Here is a 23,231-nt window from a genome sequence, read left to right as displayed (position 1 = left end):
GTCCCTGTTTATAAATTGTTTTTATTTCAGTATCAAATAGTCATGAGTCTACAATTATTTTCTTTTTCATACACTACAAAATATTGAGATTAGTAGAAAGTCAGATGCACTTTACTATTTACATTTCACCGTAATCGTCCCAGATAGTCTGATAATAGAATTTCAAACTGTGTTTAAAAATACATCACTAATCACAGTTTCAGCAGGCACCCAGTCTTATTTAAATTATTTCAAAAATATGTCTAAGAAGAAAATCTAATGTTTATACAATACATCGCAACTATGCATATTATGCTTGATTAAAATTCGTATTATCTATATTATTTAAATGGATTTCTGTAAGCGTTAATATCATACCAGTTTACAGATAATAAAAATCCTTGAAAAGGCAATAGTTTTATGTTTAGCACAGATATTGCGCGTAGTGTCTATATTAGAAGAATCTCGAAAAATGTGCTTTTTGAACTGATCATTAGTGTCTTAAACAAGCGATCCTTTCTGACAAAAATGGCTTTATTGCATACATTTCCATTGAATTTGAGTGTTTCAACTGATTTTAAAGAATGAAATTTTGCTTTTTATCATTCTGGGAAGGTACTTCTTCAAAACGAGTTAGAAAGGTATGGAGCAATTAATTATTATCATTATTAAAAGAAGTAATTGGAATAGGAATTTAATTAATTTAGCATTAATGTAAGTTGCAGTTTAATAATAATAAATTTGGAATTTATACTGTATTTATATGAAACTTTATTTACATTAACATATAAACACGTATTTATATATTTATAGATGAATCTAAAACTGTATAATTGTGTGATGTTTTTAACGATGCTATTATTTTCGGAATGAAATCAGTTCCATCTTGATTGAAAAAAAGCTTTTTTTTAACATATTATACACCATTTATTAGCCTTAACTGTTTATTTATTAACCAAACACATATAGTAATAATTACTTTTGAAGCATGAACTGCATTTCATAAACAGACTCGAATTTTGATAGTATTCGCAATCTCTATGAAGTGCAACATTCTTTTAATTTTTCTTCAAGAGGTAATTTTTATATAGCGTACTAAATAGGTAAGCTATAATCCCGTGTAACAATCAACTACGCTTCATGAATGTAAGGGGTTAATAACTTCGCATTTGATAACAACTTTGTTTTCAGAGTTCTTTACACATTCAGAAATGATTTTCTAATCTTGAAAAAGTTAACACGATTATCTTTTTCTGGCTGCAGAATAATGCCAGTAATCAGCTCAAGCTGTATCTTCGAATTTATACATGAAATTAATGTTATATGATTTCAGTATTAATTACAATGAAAATATTTCCAAATAATAAATATGTTATGCTGTACAGAATGAAAAAATGCTACTTTATTTTCATAAATTTTATATACTGCATGGAAATTTGTTTATCCGAACAGAGTAAGATAAGATCTGATATGTACAAATAAAAATCCAATAATTTGCGAACAGAAAACAATAATTTTAAATTACATGAATTTTAATGCACGTATAATTAATTTCACACATGTAATGGGGAACAGCTATTTCAGCAATACATAATCACTACAAAATTGGCCATTTTCCGTCTTTCAGACTGAAAAATTGTTAAATCTCAATAAGACATTTTCGACTGTACTTTAAGTAGTTTAATTTTGCATTTGTTTGAATGCATTTATTAGAGAAATGTGGCCATTCAAGAGTTCTCAGATGTTTATTTGACTTGAATGTTAATTTTGAAAGATATCTTTCAGATATAAAAATTCTATAAATATAATGTAGGATAGATTGGTTGTTCGGATACACGAATTTCTGTTAAATTTCCAACAATAATGCTATTTTCTAAGGAATTGTTTGTTCATCACTTACTCTGACTTCACTCTTTTTCAGTTCTTGAACATGGCAAGTGTATTCATGAAAATATTCAATCTTATATGCATGATGCTTCTTATCGGACACTGGAGTGGATGCCTTCAGTTCTTGGTGCCAATGTTACAAGGATTCCCGCCCAATTCTTGGGTCGCCATCAACGAACTACAGGTTTTGATGCGCCTTAAATCATAACTAACACTGAGGTTAAAACTTCAAGTCATGTAAATTACTTTAAAGGATTAACAAGCATTTACAACTAAACTGATAACGAATTTATTTAATTATGATAAATTTCCAATAATAAAAGGAAAAAAATAAAAATATTGATCATTAATTCAGGAAAAGATAATTATTTTTAATGTAGGATATGGTTCTTGATTTCTCAAGCTATGAAGTATTTTTATATCTTCAACGCTTTACTTGAAAAACAAGAATTTTTAAGCTTTAATGTAATAGCTTTCTTTTAAAATGTTTCTTCGTTTTAGTTTTAAGGAATTCTATCTTCTATGGAATCACAAAACTGCTTTTTTTAATAGTATAATGTTATTATACTCACAAAAATTTCATTTCTTTAAAGTTTCACTTTGTGAACGGTTTAATTAAATACCATTTCTCAATAAGTTAACTTTTATATATTTTAATTAAATATTCTGATTGCGATTCACCTTAACGAATGGAAATATCGTTTGTTCAGATGTTGGGAAGTACGCAATATTAAATTTGATCTCCATTTACTATAAGAAAGAATAATGCTTTTTAAGCAGATTTGAAAAATTCTTAGTTGCCTTAAACCATATTATAATTTTGCGATCCTTTGTTATATTTAGTTCCAGACGCTTTTAATAGCAGTTTCACTTAAAAATAAGTTTCAGAGAGTTAATAGCGAAGAAAAAGAAATATCAGTGCATATTTCATTTTCTTCTTTCCTGAAAATTCATGATAATATAAAAGAAATAATTTATTTTAAAATAGTGAACTGCAAAAGCAAAGTTTATTTTCATATTTTTAACATATAAATTACCGCATGGCCTAGACCAATGACCGCTTCAAAATGACTAAGCAAGCAGATACATATATCCTAATATAAATATGCTTAATTATCATAAGGGCTACTTCTTATTAACATATTTAAATGCCAAGTGACTCAAAATATGTTAAAATTTGTGCTTAGAAATATGTGTAATAACAATGCTGTTCTGCAATAAATGTCGCTTGAAATTTAGGTCGTGTCTATATCTTTATTGAGCGCCGTTTTGAAATTAAGGTAGGTCTTATTCAACGCATTATTTTTCTACACTTTTCAACCCAATAATTCTCTTATCTGCAAATTTAAAATCCTAACTCTATTGAATAAAATATTTATGACACTGAGTTTGGAAATCTGATCAATTTCAAATATAGAAAGTGCTTTTGATAATGAAATGGAGACCTTAATTTCATTACGACACCGAAATATATTAAACTGATTATCAAATAACACTTAAATTATTTTGGCTTTGTTCACGCAAAACCCTCTACCAAATAGCCTTGAACTGATCGGAATAACTGAGCAGCTTTAAAATAAACACAGTTTTTCGACTCGTTCAAATCCCTCATCCGCTTACCGACAAGTCATTGTGAAAAATAATACTACAATTTAATTTCGAAGCAGATTTTCGTGTAGCATTTGTGAGCCCTCCAGCGGCCGAGCGGTAAAGTCGCTGAACACTGGTAGTTCGGTCCGAGGTTCGAATCCCGCGAACGGGCTGGCTGCATGGGTGTTTTCGTGGTTTTCCCCCATGTGTAACGTGTATACGAGCCAGTTTCCCTTAGAAAGTCCTCTACGAAGGCATCCCTCCCCTTAGGCAGATAGCCCTAGTGTGCTTTGCCATAATTAAATACACCGTGTAGTATTTGTCACCACCCTGCTATAGTTTTCAAGGAAAAATCACAGAACTACAGAATAAGGAAAGTCATTCTTTTCAATGTATTTTCCAAAAGCTGTAATACCTCTTGCAGGATCAGGGTTTGGAGACTATTTTTCTTTTTGAAAGGATTAATTTTATATAAATGGTCTTCAGTTCGAATCGTATTTTTGAAGAAACTTAAATTGCAACTTACAGTCTCTCGTTAGAGAAGTTCTTAAAAAATCAGCTAAATCAAGTTTTTATAAACAATAAACATAACTTTCAAATCTGTAATATGCGGTTATTTTTCAAACATTTTCATGGTTTTGCCCATGCAGTTTAAATGTGATGTACAATTCTTTGACGCATTATGATTGATTGAATACTTATTAAATCTTTAATATTATTTTTATACTTATGCGTAAAAAGGTTTAGAGTACCTTATTAAATTAACAGTATACTGTAATTTTTTATATTATCTGTTTTGATAAAAAGCTTAAAATATTATTTACTGAAATTACAGCATTTAGAAACAAAAAGCAGAAAATTAACCGAAATTCATATCTTTCTAACATACAATTAGAATGGTATCGAGAGAATTTCTGAATCCACAGCTACTTTAAAAAAAACTGCATTCTGTTTCAAAAGCCCTCTTAGCAAATTTTTCAATTATGTATTGGAAGAAATTTATCATAATCGAAGATTTTTAAATATGAGAAAGTTAACAACTTTCATAGTGATAATAATTATTAAAGGATTTTAATGATTTAAGTACAATCATATTATAAAATAATAGTATGACAACATTTGAATCAGAAATATATGACAGCATTTGAATCACGATTAGTAGATTAGTAGCATAAAATTAAATCATTTGAGTTTATGTATATTTAAGTTTTCTAACATTGTTTGTTTATTATTACAACAGCATGCCTTCTGGCTGGAACAGTACTCATGGGCGCTGTTCAAAGCCATGTCCCATATGTTATGCATCGGCTACGGGAGATTTCCGCCACAGAGTCTGACCGACATGTGGCTAACTCTACTCAGTATGATCAGCGGCGCCACATGCTATGCTCTGTTCTTGGGGCACACTACAAATCTAATACAATCTCTAGATTCTTCAAGACGGCAGTATAGAGAAAAGGTAAGAGTATTTCCATTTGAAAAATTTTCTAAGCTTATTATTGAAAAGTAGACTGAGTCATTTGAAGTGTATGCACGGTTAAGTCCGATTAGCGGAGGCTTGTTTCAAATCGAAACCATTTTCGCAATAGTACATACTGAATACTATAAAGAGCTTTCAAAATGCTTTGTATGGCTACCTTTTCGAAGCACACTTTGAGAGCTTTAAACAATATTTAATGTGCGGAATCATAACCAGAATAATGATCGTTAGGAGAAGGATAGAGATGAAGATATATATGAAATGCAAAAGTACAAAATATATCCCTCTGCCATACAAAAGGTATATAGGCAGTGTATGAGGCAGGAGGACTATCGAAAGAAATATTCATATTAATTTATGAGAGAAGAGATCCTTAAAAGAATTCAATTTTTATTTGCTTTTACACGGTTGTACACTACTTTAAACATCAATTCCTAAAACCGTAAAGATAGTCAGACGACTTATCGTCCTATCGTAACTTCTATGCAGATTATCACAAATCAAATGAAGGTTTAAAATAAACCCTTCTATTTACTCCTCAGCTTGGTGGTTACACATGCTCTTCAAAAACATAAAAGTAAGAGCCCCTGTTTGCAGGAAAATGTTGAACAAATGCTAAGTCAAATTAAAATCTTGAATACAAAAGTAATTCATGCTTATTTAAGCTTTGGCTCAGCCACCAGTCTTTTATGAAGCAATTAAACTTAGCAAAATCTTAAATTACTAAGTGGATTTAAGTAATACAAAACAGTACAAAGAAGTTCTGGCAGAGTATCTGGCGAGTAACATCTGTCAAAGTTTCTCTCTCCAATTTAAAAAAATGGCCTTAAATATATTGTTGCGTTTTTTCATTCTTCTGACACCAGTTGTTACGTTATTTTCTTCCTTCACGTTCGTACGGGGTTCGTAGATTTGGAGTGAATAACGACGACACTTGATGAAGTATCGAAACACACTTTATTTAGACAATATTAATCAGAACAGCTCGAAAACACGTTTTACAGTCGTCGATGAACTACTATAAACACGCTGACACGATCAGCGACACAGCCTTCAGGTTATCAGGCTATCACAGTGGAGACAGCTTCCTGCAAAGCAGCCGACTCTGCTTTCCGGAGTACAGCTCCCGACTCCGCTTGATCGTTCTCCGAACTCCACGTACTCTCGAGACTCTCCACGCTACAACTCGCGATGCACTCGATGACCCATTCGGCACTCGTTGCCCGGCTGTCAACTCGATCGACTCCGCACGGCTCGCTAGACGAGGCCCACTCTCTGTGAGAGACACACACTAACTGACTGCGGACCAGCAGGGTTTATATAGCTTTTGGCCTGTGCTCGAGAACATTCTGGGCTAAACCGGTAAGAATTCGTTCCAGAAGGTTCTCAAACCGTCCATGGTATATCGCCAATTTTGTCGCCAAATGGGCGATTTCTCGCCAAATATGGCAACTCTGTCCTCCTTGCTATTTTATGGCAATCCTAAAACTGCTTTGAGGGGAAGCCATCTCACCGCGCCTGTACATTTCGTAACAATATTAAATAATTTGTATCCTGGTGTAACTGACTAAAGTACAAGTGAAGATAAGCAAAATCATAAGATAACTAGGTAAGAAACATAAGACCCTAAGACATATTTATATCTTAAGGTCTAAATATTATATTTAGACCTTAAGACATATTTACATTTATTATATCAATGATACATTGATACCTTTTATTATATCAATGTATCAATATTACCAGCGGGCTCAACATCAAACAGCTAAATTAACACTTGTTCGATAAATATTAAAAATAAATCAAAAATCGTTTTATAAGTATTTCTCCCGCCGTCTTAGCGTGCCTTCGTGGTGCATTGAATATGCGTCAGCACGCTCGACGCATATTCGAGAGGTCTGTGGTTCGAGTCCCGGCGAGGGCATTGCTCATTTCTCATCTCTCCTGCTTCGAATTAACCTAATGTCTCTACAATTTCACAATAGTTGCTTATGAATCCAAGATCTGCTATTGTATCTTAGACAATATTGTGTGCAATGCAAATTATGCACCATTAATATATAACTGTGTATTGCGAATGCTGCAATGTAAACAAATTCCCGAGCTTGGTGTTAGCGCCCCCGCCCGGTCAGGGTACATTTCCGTAGATAGTTAGTGCAGTGGGGCGATACCAGTTTTGCCCATGGCGATGTTTTGGTGCCCCTTGTACTTCTTTCTGTCTGTCTGTCTATTGTCTGCTAACATAACAGAAGTCCTGGTTTCGTAGCTCATACACTTAACGCGCGTATTGCATTTTAATTTGATTGATTAATTTCAAATCTGTTTAAACACTTAAAATATTCTGATGCCAATTAGTTAATATAATCGCCTCTCTGCGAGACTCCATGATACTGATTTGCATTGCTTAAATCGACTTAGATTACAGATTTTGTTAAGCTTAATTGATTCATGAAAGATTGGTGGCTGAGCCAAAGCTTAAGTAGGCGTGATTTACTTCTGTATTAGACATTTTAATTTGACTTAAAATTTGTTCAACGTTTTCCCGAAAACAGAGGCTTTTACACTAAAAATCTTCATTTTGCTGTATTACCTTTAAATAGCACAATATTACAGTCCTTGCAATTATTTAGTTAGTTTAACAAAAAAGAATCTTCTTTGATTAGTTAAACTAATATTTTTTAACATCAAGTAGCATTTAATATACTCAAGAATATTCTATAAATAATGTTTTGAATCGTCTAGTGTTTTCACCATTAGAGTAGATTGCTTGATAAAGCTAAATATTGAGTGTTTTCTAAATCGTCACGGAGAACAGATAACAGAATATATTCTATTGAAACTGCTTAAAATTTTTCGAGCACTCACTTATATTTTTTTAAATATTATATATTTCATCTAAGCATATGATTTGATGCTTATCCATATTATGTGATTCCTAAGTTAGCTAATAATTTTTCCTTACTTTAGAACTGTTGAAATAATTTGTATTTATAAATTTTTCGGACTCCTTGAACAATCCAATTCAAAAACAATTATCGCAAATGAGTCCCTTGAATAATTATCTCAATTAATTTATCATTAAATATTAGATATGCTACTCACAAAAATTAAGGGATAATCTGAGAAAATATTCTCACTTGTACTATAGTAAGGCCTATTTTCAAATTACAGTAAAAAACAGAATAAACTGTTCGATGACTAGGAAACAAAACGTTAATAATGCGAAACAGTAAGTGTGAAGTTTAAATTTCAAAAAGCTGAAAAATCGGTCTTATAGTTGCAGGATGATTCGTTGCAATTAATATAAGGATAACGTTTGAATAAAATAACAATTAATAAGAAAATTCATGCGTTATTTTTAATTTCAGTTTATTTCCTAATTTTGATTTTTGCAAGTTACTTATCATTTTTTATAAATTCCAGAAAGACATTTATGAAAATTATTCTATGATATCCTTCCAATGAAAAGCAAAATTTTCTCTAAACCTCCCTTAACTACTAAACAACCAGCTTAGTCATTATTTCTGAAGCTAGACATTCTGACACTTTGAAAGAAATTTTAGACAGCATGATAAAATAAAAAGATATTACATTTAGCCTTTAATATAAGTATTTAAGTATTTTGCCAAACTAGTGATCAACGAATTTTTATCATTGTTTTTACCTAAATATCTGTGTACAAAATACTTTACATTTCCCGAAATACAAATTAAAGCTACTTTTAATTATCTCATAAACACTACAAATCATAATACTCCTTCGAGATCTTTTCAAATAAAAATCATTTCTTGAAGATGATTTAGTCACTCTCCAGATAAATAAAATATTTCTTTTTCAATTTCTATGCTAAGAACTCTAGTTTAAGTAAGAACTCTTACTCATTTAAATAAGTAAATAAATAGAAGAGGACTAGCCTTTTCTCGAGAATTCTCGATCTCAGTTAATTGCTAATTAATTCAATCTCAAATAAATAAATAAGTAAAACAGTGCTTAAAACTAAGAGTATCAATTATTAGATTAAAAAAAAGAGATTCAAAACCTTGTTCACACTTAAATACAAAATAGAGAATTTTCTTTTCTTAGAGTTACTTTGAAATATTCCTGATTTCATTCTGAATGAGTTTTTTTAACTCAGATTAATTTATTTTATTTTATATGAATTGCATATCTAATAAATATCGATATATTGCGAAGTATTTAATTTCTATTATCGTAGAGTTCATTTTAAGTTTCAAATTCTAACAACTGCTTACACGCAAACGCTATTTTACATATCCTTTTCTACGCTTCCTCAATCGCTTTTGCTCACATATTAGTTCGCTTTTTGAAGCCTACGTTTGATTTATTTTTCATAATATTGATAATTTAATGAAATTATTTTCTTATTTAATGCTAATTTTTTACTACTTATGGACTCAAAAAGCTTTAATTTGATTACTTTGCATGAGTATATGAATGTACTTTTTTCACAGATGTTGTTGTAAGATTTTTATTCATATTATAAGCATTTATTATATCGAATTCCCATATTATTTCGCCGCTTACATGTACAAATGAGTTAACATTTTGTTTTATTACTTTCACTTCACCTATATATACTTATGTGCTATTTACACAGATCTTATAAGATTTTTATTTGTAAATATTTATAGCATTCGCCCAAGCATATGATTATGCTTTTCTTCCACTCTTAAAATGCTTTTGCTTCTAAAAATACTCATCTTATAAGGTACTTTATGTTAATTAGGCAATTTTTATAGTTGAATCTTTACTAAAATTTTCTCATTTCGTTAGCACTCACCAGGATGCAAATGAGATTTAAGAGACGAAACTAAATCATGCCATTAAAGTTATGACCCAGCTTAGTTAGGTCAAAATTTTATAGTCTCGGTCTACGATCCTTTTTTAAATTGTAAACTCATCTTTAGTAAAGGTTCAGCTTTATGTTTCCTTATTCGTAAATGACGGAGTTTTGAGTGTACGCACAAGGTGTACTTCTTGTTCAATTAAGTTCTTTTTTAAGTAATAAAAAAGATTTATATCAAACCTTCATAAGACTTCGTTGTACAATTTAAGATGAAGCTATAACCGCTTGTCAGTCTAATAGGATCTAAAGGACTTTCAGTTAATATTACACAGTTTAATCCTCTAATCTTAGCGTTCGAAAAACATGTTAAGATAATATATACTCATTCCTTAACTTGTACCTCAAGAAACAAATTTTCCCTGGGGTTTTCTCCAATCTTAGTCCTAAGGCCATTTTATTAGCCTTGCAAAATTATTTTATTTACTTGCAAAATATCTTCAACATATGTACATACATGTATAAGGTATTTCTCCCGCCTTCTTCGCATGCCTTCGTGGTGTGGTGGTCTGCACGCTCAGCGCGTAATTGAGAGGTCCGTAGTTCGATTCCAGGCGAAGGAGTTGCAACTTTTTCATTTCTCCTGCTTCCAAAAAATACCAAATGTCTCTACACATGTGTGAGCGCCTGACTTAAGTACAAGCGCTTTTTTTTCTTATGAAACACCTTCAAAAATGTAATTCTTGCTCTATTAAGATATTAAAAATTCCGTGAAACATTTTAAAACTTCATAACAAACAAGTGTACAATCGATAGCCAAATTTATCCACTGAAGTAACAATAAACTCCCAGAGCTTTTTCGTCATATTTTACAAGTGCTCGTTTTTATTGAGACCGAACATATTTATATTATAATGTGTTTATGTATGCCAGTGTATCATGGTTGAGTAGTATCACGGTCGACACATGACAGTGCAATCACTCTCGAGTGATATGTTTGCGAAGATCGTGGACAACAGCGGTCGTTTAGTACAAAAACAATATCCTTGAAAATCATTCTACAAGAAAAGGTAACATGGGATTAAATGTGAAGACTGCAGTCGTCATCATATTAACGCGTTATTTCCTCCTGATGTGTATTCTATCGGCCTCTGCGGCGAATCTTGATAGATATATACTCTCAAATATTGTCTGCATCTGCGGTAAATTTTATCTTCCGTATAACGCAATTGGTCTTGATGATGATCTCTGTGGCAATAGCTTGAACAAGTAACTTTAAAAGAAACAATCATCACTGTTTTCTTTCAAATGTAGCTTCAGGTAGTTTTTCAGAATATTAAGGTCAATTTTATCAGTAAACCGCTGATCTCTATTGCTTCAGCAGAAACTAACACATTGAGCATTTGTAAAATATGTAAAAGAAGTTACTCAATTTACATCTACTTAAATGCTATGAAATTCGGTTGCATAGTTTATTTCCTAGGGATTTTAAAATGTTTTTCGAAATCAGACCAATAAGTTAATTTAAATTTAATCAGATCAAAAGAGTTATTTAAGCATTATTCCTTAATTTGGATAATTCTGACATTTTTATATAAAATTGGTCTGATAATTAAAAAGACACAAGTATTAGGATCCAAGAAAAAAACGAACATAGCGTAACGGTTCCGCACAATTAAAACTGAAGCACTTATTCGTATTATCGTATTTAGTTCTTTGCTGTAATCAGTTCGAAGAAAATGATGAAGGACATGGAATACTTTAACTAGAATAGCGTTCCATATTTTTTAATATTCTCTTAAATTTTAAATTCCTTCCTCAATACATCATAAGGAGCAACCATCTTTAGCATTTGTACAGCTTTGCTAATTCAAACACGTCTGACTTACAAAAATATGCTTAAAAATCGTAACTAAATTAATATGTTTGTTTTCTTGAATATAATTTATAGGAAGAAATATAACCCCCTTAGAAATAACACCTAAATAGTGTCACATGAAAAATATTTGATTACAAAATTTACTAAGTATTTTAAATACTGTTTAGTTTAAAATTTATACTTACCATATTATTTAAAGAAATAATCAATGCACGGCTTATATATATTACATATGATTGCGCGAATAAATATTTATTGAACTACTCAGCTTACTGATTAAGAGACGATTCCAGTATGGCTTTTAGACTATGTTAGCCAAGTAGTATTTTTAGTATAAATATTTTTAGGAAATTTTTAGATGGGCTTTTGAGGAAAACATTTTTTTTCATAAACTAACCACTTAAACACTACTGATCTACTTGATCAAATAATAGTGATAATATTAAAAATTTCATCATCATTAAAAGTAAAATCACCCGCGATTATATTAATCGCAGTTTTGGGAGACAAGACCATGCACAGACATTTTTAAAGACATCAACGTACGCGAAGTTTTCAAAAGCAGATATTCATATATACATTTTACGTCACACAATTGTGCATCTATAATGATCATGAAGATATAAATATGGATTTCAAATTCTCACTCACTAGGATTTTAAAACTGCTATCTAACGTAATTCCTTTTTTAAATATACTGCAAAATTGAAACATTTCGCTATTTCTTTTCATCAGGAAACGTGTTTTTAAAGTTGTATAATACCGAAGATTTTTTGGAGCCGGGTTTGCATATTACAGACAAAATTTTTAAATTTTTCAAAAAAAGGTATTCATCAAGAGCGATTACTTAGAACTGTTTGTAAACGCACACAGGAAAATTTTAATTACGTATATTTTTAAAAGTCATCCCATCGCCAAAATTATCGTAATCGTGTAAACTTGTTGCAAACTCATATTATAATCTGTAAACCTATTTTATTTGATTGATTTTGTAAGCGGAGCTGTGTATCATATACCAGTTGTTCAAGCGATATTGAATCACGTAATACTTTTGAAACATTTCGCGTATATTGCAGTACATGAACACATATATACCGATTATTTCTCTATATACATAAGTTCAAGTTTAAACTGCAGTGTTTAAAATTTTTTTGTGTTACAATTTAGTTTTTTTTTTTTATAATAAATGCACAAGCATTTATCTCAAAAGACATTTAATGAGGTAGTTCAGTTCTAATTATTAATTTGTTTTAATTATCAACTTTACGGGGGAAGAAGAAATTTGATTATACAATCAAAATAGGGTTTCGGTTCAGAAATTGATAGGAGTTCAGACAGACATACACATAGCTGATCAAGAGATTTTCTGATAGAGGTACAGAGTTCCTTTGCAAAGCACCCTGCATACATGCATATACATGCATATAATATATATATAATATCTAGATAGATAACACAGATATATATATATATATATATATATATATATTACTAGATAGATAGATATATTATATCTAGATATATAACACAGATATAATATAGATATATTATATGTGTTATCCATGTTTCTCATATCAAATAATTTTTCATATGTAATTTTATAAATATTTTAAACTTATATTTTTTACAAGTATTACACACTTTAGAGGAATTACATGCAATCATATTGAAAGATATATTACCGAAATAAAATTCTACAATTATTTCTAGTTCTTAATCTAAGTATCATTTATCAGTACATATTTCCTATGGCCTGATTATACAATTTGTTTTCTTCTTTGTACAAGTTATTCACTCTTTTTGACTGTTGTTATATTATATAAGAGAAGAAATAAATACTTCAATTAATCTCTCTAATATTTTCATTTCCTTACAGTTAAAGCAAGTAGAAGAATATATGGCGTATAGGAAGTTGCCCAGGCAGCTAAGGCATAGAATTACGACTTACTTCGAGCACAGGTACCAGGGCAAATTCTTCGACGAAGAAGAAATTCTAGGAGAGCTTTCGGAAAGGCTAAGAGAGGTGATCATTTTTTTTCATTTATAAATTTTTAATTAAAATAGAATAATAGATTCAAATTAACTATTTATAACTTATGCAAAGTATTTTTGAGCATTCAAGGTAGAAAATCCTTTTTACTATAAGATTTTCTAACTTGAATGCTCGAAAATACTTTGCATAGGTTATACTGTAAATACTATATAGATAATTATATAGTATTTATAATTATCATTAAACATTATACGGTAAATACTATATATATATACTGACATCTATATAGATATACTGACATGATACTGTAAATACTATATAGATATACTGACACATTATACTGTAAATACTATATAGATATTTACTGCAGTATTTAACCACAATTTAGATAGGTTAGAGTAAGTTTCAGATTAGTCATTGTTTAATTTAACAATTGTTAAAGCAAATAAAGTAATCATATCGAATATTATAATCATTTAAAGTGATATCTCATTTTATACAACATAACGTGTCGAACCACATGAGAATAATGTATTTTCTTAGAAGCCATAAAGCAATTACAGTTGCTCTTCTACTGTCTACATTTGTTTAGCCCTTTTATGCTTTAAAACTACATAAAGTATCTACTCACTAAATCGTTTTCTCCTTATCGTAAAATACTTTCAGTTACTGTACATCACTGACTTCTGTTCAAAATTAGTTCAACATTGTAAGGTCATTCTGAGGGAACTTAATTTTTAAAATTAGAAGTGCCACAGCCCTCTGCAAAGTCGTCAGGAAAGATGAAAGGGAAAATAAATCATTAATAATTAATGTAAAAAATAATTATTAATAAAAATTCAATAAAATGTATATAGATAAATAAATTTTTAATAAATTAAGTGAAATTAATGACAATAGGGAAATCATAAAATAAAATATCAGAGTCATCTTATTTGAAACTCTAGATAGAATTACACTTTCAATCAAAACTAAGAAATAGCGGAGCAGGGCTCCGTCTGAATCCATACGCTGAATTGTATTGCATACGATATTGACTCATACAGAAATACTTTATTTAAAAAACTAATACACAAACAGCCTTCAACAGTAGGAATTATTAGAAAATTCTTTTTCTTAATTACCTTCCTAATTGCATTGCTCTGGGCAGAAATCAAAAGACAGGCTCAGACAGGATGTCTGAAGCGCCATCCAACGGCGGGTGCTATCAATTCATAACCTATATAGTAATAGATAAAAGGAACAAAAACCACTCTTTTTCCAGCACTCCAATGGAAAAAGGTACCTCGGTTAAAGCAGCACTAGCGAAAACAGAAAGAACACTAAAAACAGTATGAAAGGAAATTTTAACTAGTAAGTGTAGGTATGGAAACAACCAGAATTGAACTGCAGGTGTTTCTGATCACGACACTTGTTGATAATGCAAACGACTGTTCCCTTCTTCATCTTGTTGTAAATCGTGGGTAGTTAAAATCTCCAGTGCCGAGTCAGCAAATACCTGAGTAACCACTACTGGTACTTTCGGGAATGAGAAATTTATCCGTTTCCAAACAAGCTCATGTAAATTTATTGCACTTACTAAAGGTAAAGTTTCTACCAACGGGTGGGACCTTTTCTTGCTTTAAGGGTTGCTAATTTCATCCGGGTAGTTGCTTTCTGAGGAAAAGACAGGCATTCATTCAAAAGCTAATATTGACTTCCAAGTCTTATTTGTAACTCAAATAAAATTTCAGGAGATAGGAAGAACTTTTCTTTGAAACTCAAGTTAAATTCTATTAAAAACTTACCGGAGCTCATCTCCATTAGGGCTTCGGTCTTATATTGCGATTCATCTCAAAAACTGAGAAATACCGGATACGAACTCCTGTTCAATTTAAGGTCTTCATTTTGAGAAGTTATATAGTTAATCGTTACATAATATGTCTTTGGTATATTTGTTGTTGTATCTGTATTATTTTGCATATTCAAATAACTATTATTGAAGTACAAAGTAAAATAAATCATTAAAAGTCATCTTGGGGAGCAACTTAATACTAAGTTCAGCTTTATTGATCACATCCTTATTACAATTCATACTTCTGAAACATTCGCTGTAAGAAGATTCTTCATTGCTTTCCAGTCTTGCAGAGTCCCAATGAAAAAGGACCTGTACCCTCGAAATCGATTGAGTTCTTGACTAAATCTACGTCAAATACAAGTTTGTTGTTTTGCTAATTTTATATTTCACATTAATTTCTATAATACATCAAAGAACAACCTTTCTCCACTTAATACACTGAGGCCAACCGAACTGTTTTTCTAATTTATTTTATCTTTTGGATATTACTTTATAGCTTTCTGGCATTAAACGTGCATATTATACCGTCCTATCAGTGAATTTTTAGCCGACGGACAGTAATAATTACTTTACTAAATTCAGTTATTCCGTTTGTGTTCTTGAAGCGACCCTAAACTGCAGAAACTTCTAAATGTTTTCTCAGTCCCTAAATTGCCTAGCATCCCCAAATTTTTCATGTCTTTCCGCTTCATGTTTCCAAATATTTCCGCCTTACTCAGTTTTTATGCTTATTCATGTAATGCAATGTAATTTAGTTTTACATAACCATTTAATAATCCTGGAAAGTAGTACTTCTACCTAGAAATTGATCCCTGACAGCTAGAAGCAGAAGACTATGAAAACGTTTTGAATACTTTGATGATTTAGCTATTTCTTTAGCAATATGAATTCCATTTATATCTTTAAACCAGATGCAAGCCCAAAAAATGACTTCAGCTTCTCGCTTTTAGTTTAAAGAGCCGATGGTGTTTAACGCGTAGGATTACTAACGGAAGTGTGAGGATGTTATATAACAAATAAAACTAACAAAAGATAGATTTTACACACACATATAGTTTCTTAGTCCAAAGGAGCAATTTGCCCTGAAGGACTATTAATTTCGTTTTGGGATTTTGCGTTGAAAACTATAAACGGCGAATCACGTTTCAAATTGTAGCCACCAAATATTATCCTCCTGTATTATATTTAAAGAAATTAAATAATGAAGAATCTGCATGAATGTATGCATGTTTCTCGCATTACGATAAAACAACGGTACCTAGAGCCATCAAAATTTGAATAACGTAATCTTCCATAGAATATAGGCATGTGGAAGCCCTAATTCAATTTGAAATTTGATTTATTATCGATTTCATATTATGTAGCACTTCAAGGAATTTTTGATTAACTTGACGATTTCAAACAAACGAGCAATATGGCAATACTACGAAAAAAAAAAACATTTTTATCTCCAGCGCACGAGACTCTGTATCGGAAATTCCAAACATATACTCATTTTAAAATTATTTTACGATATTGCTCTTGAATTGAATTTTATGTTTTAAGTGCGAAGAACAGTATATTTAATAAATAAAGGTAACACGCAAAACATTAAAAAACGCCCCTTTGGACGTAATTTAAAATCTGAAACTTTTCAGATTTAAATTTTTTAATTTTATTTTATTTTCGATTTATTGTATTTATTCATTCAAAATAACCCTCTGTAAAACTAACCGATGATATGAGAAATAAGATACATAAATTAAGGTGTGCGCAATTATATTCCTAGTAAATGTTAAATCTATTAATGCATTGCCAAATGTACTTGGATAGTTACTTGGCACAATATTGAGATTAAAATGATGTTTCAAATGCCTCTTTACATTTCATTTGACTTCTACGTTAAAATCTCCCATTATAATAATAGGAACATCTGTATCTACAGTAAACTTTTAATCGATCAATACAGTGTAGTCTCCGAATATTTCATCAATGCAAGAACATTTTCAAATCTCCTTAATTAATAGTTGGATGAATATATACGGATGCTAAAATAAATCATGACTGTCCAATAACAGTTACGTCAACCATACAAAATATCGCCTGCTTTTAAATCCTGTATTCATACTTCCATAAATCGCAACACCACTAGCTTGGCAAAATAAAATAAAATACAGTAAACACCACTCGAACACAATGATTCCCTTCGCACCACTGGCTACCAGACTGCATTGGCATTCAAACGTGGTCGCGCATGCGTGCGTACAGAGTTTTGACATCACCAGAACTCCGCTATTTGTGATGCGTTACTATGCATATACCATTTGTCCAATTTAAAAAAAAAATTTGTTTGTTAATGTGCTGTTTCAGCTATCTAATGATGTATTTATATTGGTTGTAACATTTGTAGTTTCGAAAATATAAGTATTCGCTCACACCTTAAATAGCGTCTTAACTTTTGTTTCCCATAAGATCATTATGGAGGAACGCAATCTTACGTTAAAAATTTCATTCCTTATTTTATCTCTGATTATTTCTTTATTCCAGTCTTGATCTTCGCATTTCTACATATATTGATATGTTTTCAAATCATTGTAATTTATTGACAATGGTTATTAAGTCCTAAATTAAATAACGTTTTTGCCATTGTCACAATTAGCTAAACATATTGTTATCTCCACATATTTTACATGTCACATAATGACTGTTTGCTCAGCTTCATCGCTACATTGACAGCAATAACATAAGAATATCTCTACAGGAATTTAGAAATTAGCAGATTTTAAGCATCCCATTCTACAATAATATTACAATCTTGAGTGTCTAGATCTTTTATTCGGATTCAAATCCAGTTGCTATCATGTGACAAACAGCCTCCAGTTGCTGTACTATTTTAAATGAATTGATAAAAGTTCTCTATTTCTCACATCATATGAAAACTTACGTTCAGTTAGCAGTCTTTACCATCATGGAAATAAAAGTTTCACTCTCAACTATTAGAATTCCATGATTACCTGCACCTATTACCTGTGCGTATCATATCATTGTTGATACGAATTACCTTTTGTACGTATCATATCATTGTTGTTAAGAAGGCAAAAAATTAATAATAAATGTAATTGATTTAAATCAGTTAGTCCAGTTGAAAGACATTTTATTATAAATAAATCAATTTATGAAAAGAATGATTTTATGCAAGGTACTTCATATTATAACGGGCCTTGTAGAGTTAATTAAATTATATTATTTTACATATTCTCTTCATATATCACTCTGTAAGTAAAATTTCCAAATGATATTACAAATTGTCTACGATATTCAAATAGATTAAAGTCTGGTGATTTAAGCGTATATGAATCGTATACACTTATAATACTTTCCTGCATTCAGAAACAACTGAAGTAACATAGGACGGCTTTCAATATTCGCATTCAATTTTCTGGGACACAAAGAAAAATGCGAAATTAAAGCATTACCTATAACTTTAGTGTTATTCATGTTTAATCATAAAATCCCTGAATATTAATTTATCACAACTACCAGCATAAATAAATTCAAATTGACTTAAATTCAAATACAGAAATTTTATTATCACATTTACCTTTCGTTTCTGATAAGCGAAACCTCAAATCATTCATTCTCAAGTAGTCAGGTGTTCAAACTGTCAGCTGTTCAAAATCAGTTAGCTGTCATATTTTAGATTTCGTTTTCCACTGTAATCCTTTTCGTATTTTATCAAAAACGTAATGAAATGCTCAGCATCGTCTGAAACAGGCTTATAAAGTTTTCATAATAAAATGGTCCAAATGGAAACAATGTTCCTTAACAACTCGTGATATATCGCAAGCCAATGTTATATGTAACGAAATAATTCCCACTACAGTTCTCAAATTTCTGTTGAAAATCTATTGCAAATTTTCTGAAATTCAGCTCACGATCTTTTCTTTGTTTCAAACTATTATTAAATAGGGCTTTCACTTTTGTAGTCCAATAAAAGTAATGCTTTATTTTAAACTTGCTTCAAGAAAATTTTCTTCTAATAAGAGAATTCATTTCCTTCTTTATGTAATTTTCCCCATGACTAACATGAAAAAGAGACAATTTCCATTAAAACGTTCTCCAGGAAGACACTGCTACCCTTAGGCGAATAGCCTTGTGTAAGTTGCCATAATCAGAATAATCGAAGTCAGGTAGTATTCCAGATACATCTAGGCATATTCTGCTTCCTATTACGATGACCAGTTGCCGACAGAAACCATGCTTAATGATATTATAAAAAGATTTTTACATTCCGTAAACTTAAATAACTTTCACATATATAAATATGTACTTATTAAAAGTCACTTCGTTATTCAATATCTCTGTATATCTTCGTAATTTTCACGTTACTTGTTTTTCTATTTCATACCCGTAGAGCACTGTGAAATATTACATAACTGCTTAAACGTCCAGTTATTCAACATCTCTGTATATCTTCGTAAATTAATTTACGAAATTAATTTTCACGTTAATTTTTTTTTTATTTTCATACCTGTCGTGCACAGTGAAATGTTATATAACTGCTTCAATTTCCAGTACGCTTGGAACCTGTAACACATATACCGTTCAAAACATTCTAGCATTTTATGTTATACTATACAGTAGTCCAGAGTGCAACTCTCTACATTCTCTTTTGCACTATTATATGTCCTATCATTTTAATGTTTTGCGTAATTTGTATTGTAATCCTCATGCCTTTTGTTCTCATGCATATGTATTTTCTATATTTTTGTCTTTTCACTTGCATGCTATTATCTTTTACATCTGTATGCGCAATGCATTGTGTGTTTAATGTGTGTTTAATCTGTATTTAACCACCAGACACACCTGTTAAGTTAATTTTGTATTTAAATAACTCTATATGAATATTTCAAAACTTATATGTTCAAACAACAAATATATTCAAAACAACTCAGATATACAGTTCATTTGAATTTCCCATTATACTGTCACAGTTTATGAATAGTTTATCCTTGAATTACATTTATTTCCCAAATTGCATGTGAATTATATAATAATATAACAATGTTCCTAATTTTTTGCGTATACTATAATTTCAGTTTGTGAGCCTATAAACTGCAGTATTGAAGTAATGATATGTTTTCTGCACCAGTTAAAGTATCTCAAATAATCACAGATACCTACTGAAGTATAATTCATAACAAATTCAATAACTGTGTGATTATATCGCCATGAAAATATTCATTTCCTCATTACACAAAAATTATATAAAAGTTTCATTTAGTTAAAATCTGTAAACTTCTTTCTCAAAATTACTTAAAATCTTAGATAATAGTTCTATTCCAAATTATACAGTTATCTTTGTAATAATTAAACGCGTTTCCAATTTAATAATTGACTCAATTATTATTATTAATTTCTAAGGGAACTTGAATTATTTGAAATGCTCAATTATAAATTATTCATAGCTTTATTAACTATTGTTACTCGTAGCATAATTAAATTTAAAAATAACTCACATCTTGCATTGTTTTTATTATTAAAATTTATATCAATTTAATTACTCATAAATTAAAAAATTAATTCTTCTTACAGAGCAATTTCCTTTTCATAAATAACGATTAATTATAAAATTTAATATCCTAACTCTTAAGTGATTGACTGAAGAAATTTATACATCCGTGAAAATATAAATATTTTTTCTTCCTAGCTCAAAGTGTTTTTTAAAAAGTCTCTTTTACCATTCTATCTCCACATGCTAACTCAGTCGAGAACATCCTGAATTTACTAAAGCTCAGTCTTTTAATGTCTAATGTATTCTGCTGCATTCTTCATTTTCTAATAATAATAATATACCAATTAGAAATAATCAAAAAGTTCTCAAATACTCGTGACCACTTATGTTTCAAAGGAATAATCATTTTTTATGGTAACTTTCAAAATAATATTTATATTTAAATCTAAAAATATTTTGAATTCCTTAAAAACACCATTTAAATGTTCTGTTATTCCTTATATTTGGAACAGTCGTTATAGTTTTGATGGATTCGAATGGATTTAATTTTGATGGATTTCAATTCATTTTTGATGGATTCAAAAATGTAAAGCCATATTGAGGAGACCGGAACAAGCAGATTTTGTAGTGGAATGCATGTTCCAAAACGGCGCGTTGAGGTGGCACAGGGCGCTGTTAAGCAAAAGATAAAAAGAATTCAGCTTGCATAAGTTTTCATTCTACACCCAGACTTGGAGGGATATGCATCACTATATATGCGAAGTTAGCCGACATGAGTTATACGTATTGGGCTGCGGCTCAATCGGAGCAGCTGTTAATAAAAGCACGATTTTCATCAGCTCTTAAATTAAAGGCACGATTTTCATGTAACTACTTTGAACAATACTCCTTTTCAAACTGCAATCTTATGGATAAAATGCATATCGACGGTTAACAATGCATACCCCCAATCGCAATACTCCCGGTGAGTAATAACTCACACCAACAGAACTCTTTTATCTCCCTCTCAATAGCGCCTTGTACCGCCTCAACGCGGCATTTGGGCACACGCATGCCATTACAGAACCTATTTTGTTTCCCTCCTGTCCCTTCTGTCTGCCTATTTTGCCAGATATTTTCCCAAAACTCTGTAGACGTAGTATCTTCTCTTAAAGCGTTATCGCTCATCTCTGTGACTGGTAGAATTAACTGCTTGGAGGACCAAATTTACCCTTGAAAGAAAGTTCCGTATTTTTACTCTGTTGCTGTTGCTTATGCTCACATGTCTGATGTAGTCAGACTCAAGCCTACGAAATACTTCGTGGCAAGGAGTGCTAGATTACGCCTGTCGTTGGCAATAACCTTGAGCACCTAACAGGTGGCAGTGCGATTTGGCTCCTTTCTGCTCCCACTTTTGATGGAAAGCACCCCGGAAACTACCAAAATGACCACCGACCCTAGGATTCTCTCGGTGTAATTATCATGTTGGCAGATGCCATCTAATACCTGTTATCCGTGGTTACAGCTAGCAGGCAGGACGGCATTTTTAAGAATTCTCCAAAAACTTAAAAGTGCCACATATACAGTTTTACATATAATACTATATATTTTCGATGCTCTGATGTTAAATACAGCTATTTATTATGACTTAGCTTAGCAGTTAAATTTCCTATTTGCTGGAAATTACTAAAGATTCATTTTACTAAACAGTTTCAAGAGTTTACTTTGTAAAAGAGTTAACAGAGCACATTATTATTAATTACAAAAAACTAATTAAATACAAAATTTACAGTTGCCTCAGTTTAATAGATCCTGTTATGAATTAAATACTAGATTCACACTTTTATATAAACAAATAGTTACAACGGGATTAAAATCAGAATACTCAAATGAGCAAAGGAAATGCACTTATAATAAAACTTTAGCTGCATACATTAGAAGTTACATAATTGTTGAAAAGAAAATAATAAATTTTCCAATAGTACTTGTGGAGGATAACATCTAATTTCTACTTCCTTTAAAACAAAAAATACAGGGAAAAATATCTTACTACATATTCCTTAAAACACAACAGATATGCTACTGGTTTCATAGACACAAATATGCACACGGAAACTATGAACCCAATAATTAAATATAATACAAAATAAGTGCTAGTTATAAATTAGATGTAATATCAATATATATATATTGGAAACTAGGGAATCAGACAAAATATAAAATGATTGGATTGATCAACTAAATGTATTAGACTAATTACACTAGACGGTGTCCGCCGATAACATCGCGGCGAAAACATCGCGGGCGAA

At 30.8% G+C, this 23,231-nt stretch overlaps 1 protein-coding gene across 2 annotated transcripts in view; it reads left to right on the top strand.

Moving 5' to 3' along the window:
* The window catches only part of Ih (hyperpolarization activated cyclic nucleotide gated potassium channel Ih), a 274,094-nt gene that overhangs the window by 238,791 nt on the left and 12,072 nt on the right, over nt 1-23,231 (top strand). For both annotated transcript variants that reach the window (XM_085822572.1, XM_085822571.1), the window contains 3 exons: nt 1,901-2,050; nt 4,697-4,915; nt 13,496-13,642. In XM_085822572.1, coding sequence (XP_085678698.1) covers nt 1,901-2,050; nt 4,697-4,915; nt 13,496-13,642 — 516 coding nt within the window. The remainder of the gene's footprint in view (nt 1-1,900; nt 2,051-4,696; nt 4,916-13,495; nt 13,643-23,231) is intronic.

Source organism: Stegodyphus dumicola, chromosome 8 (genome assembly GCF_044657685.1).
Source record: "Stegodyphus dumicola isolate Sdum_Otavi_A_Nest chromosome 8, ASM4465768v1".
In the NCBI taxonomy this organism is placed as follows: domain Eukaryota; kingdom Metazoa; phylum Arthropoda; class Arachnida; order Araneae; family Eresidae; genus Stegodyphus; species Stegodyphus dumicola.
Note: the sequence above shows the minus strand (reverse complement) of the source record. Positions and strands in the feature narration are given on the sequence as shown.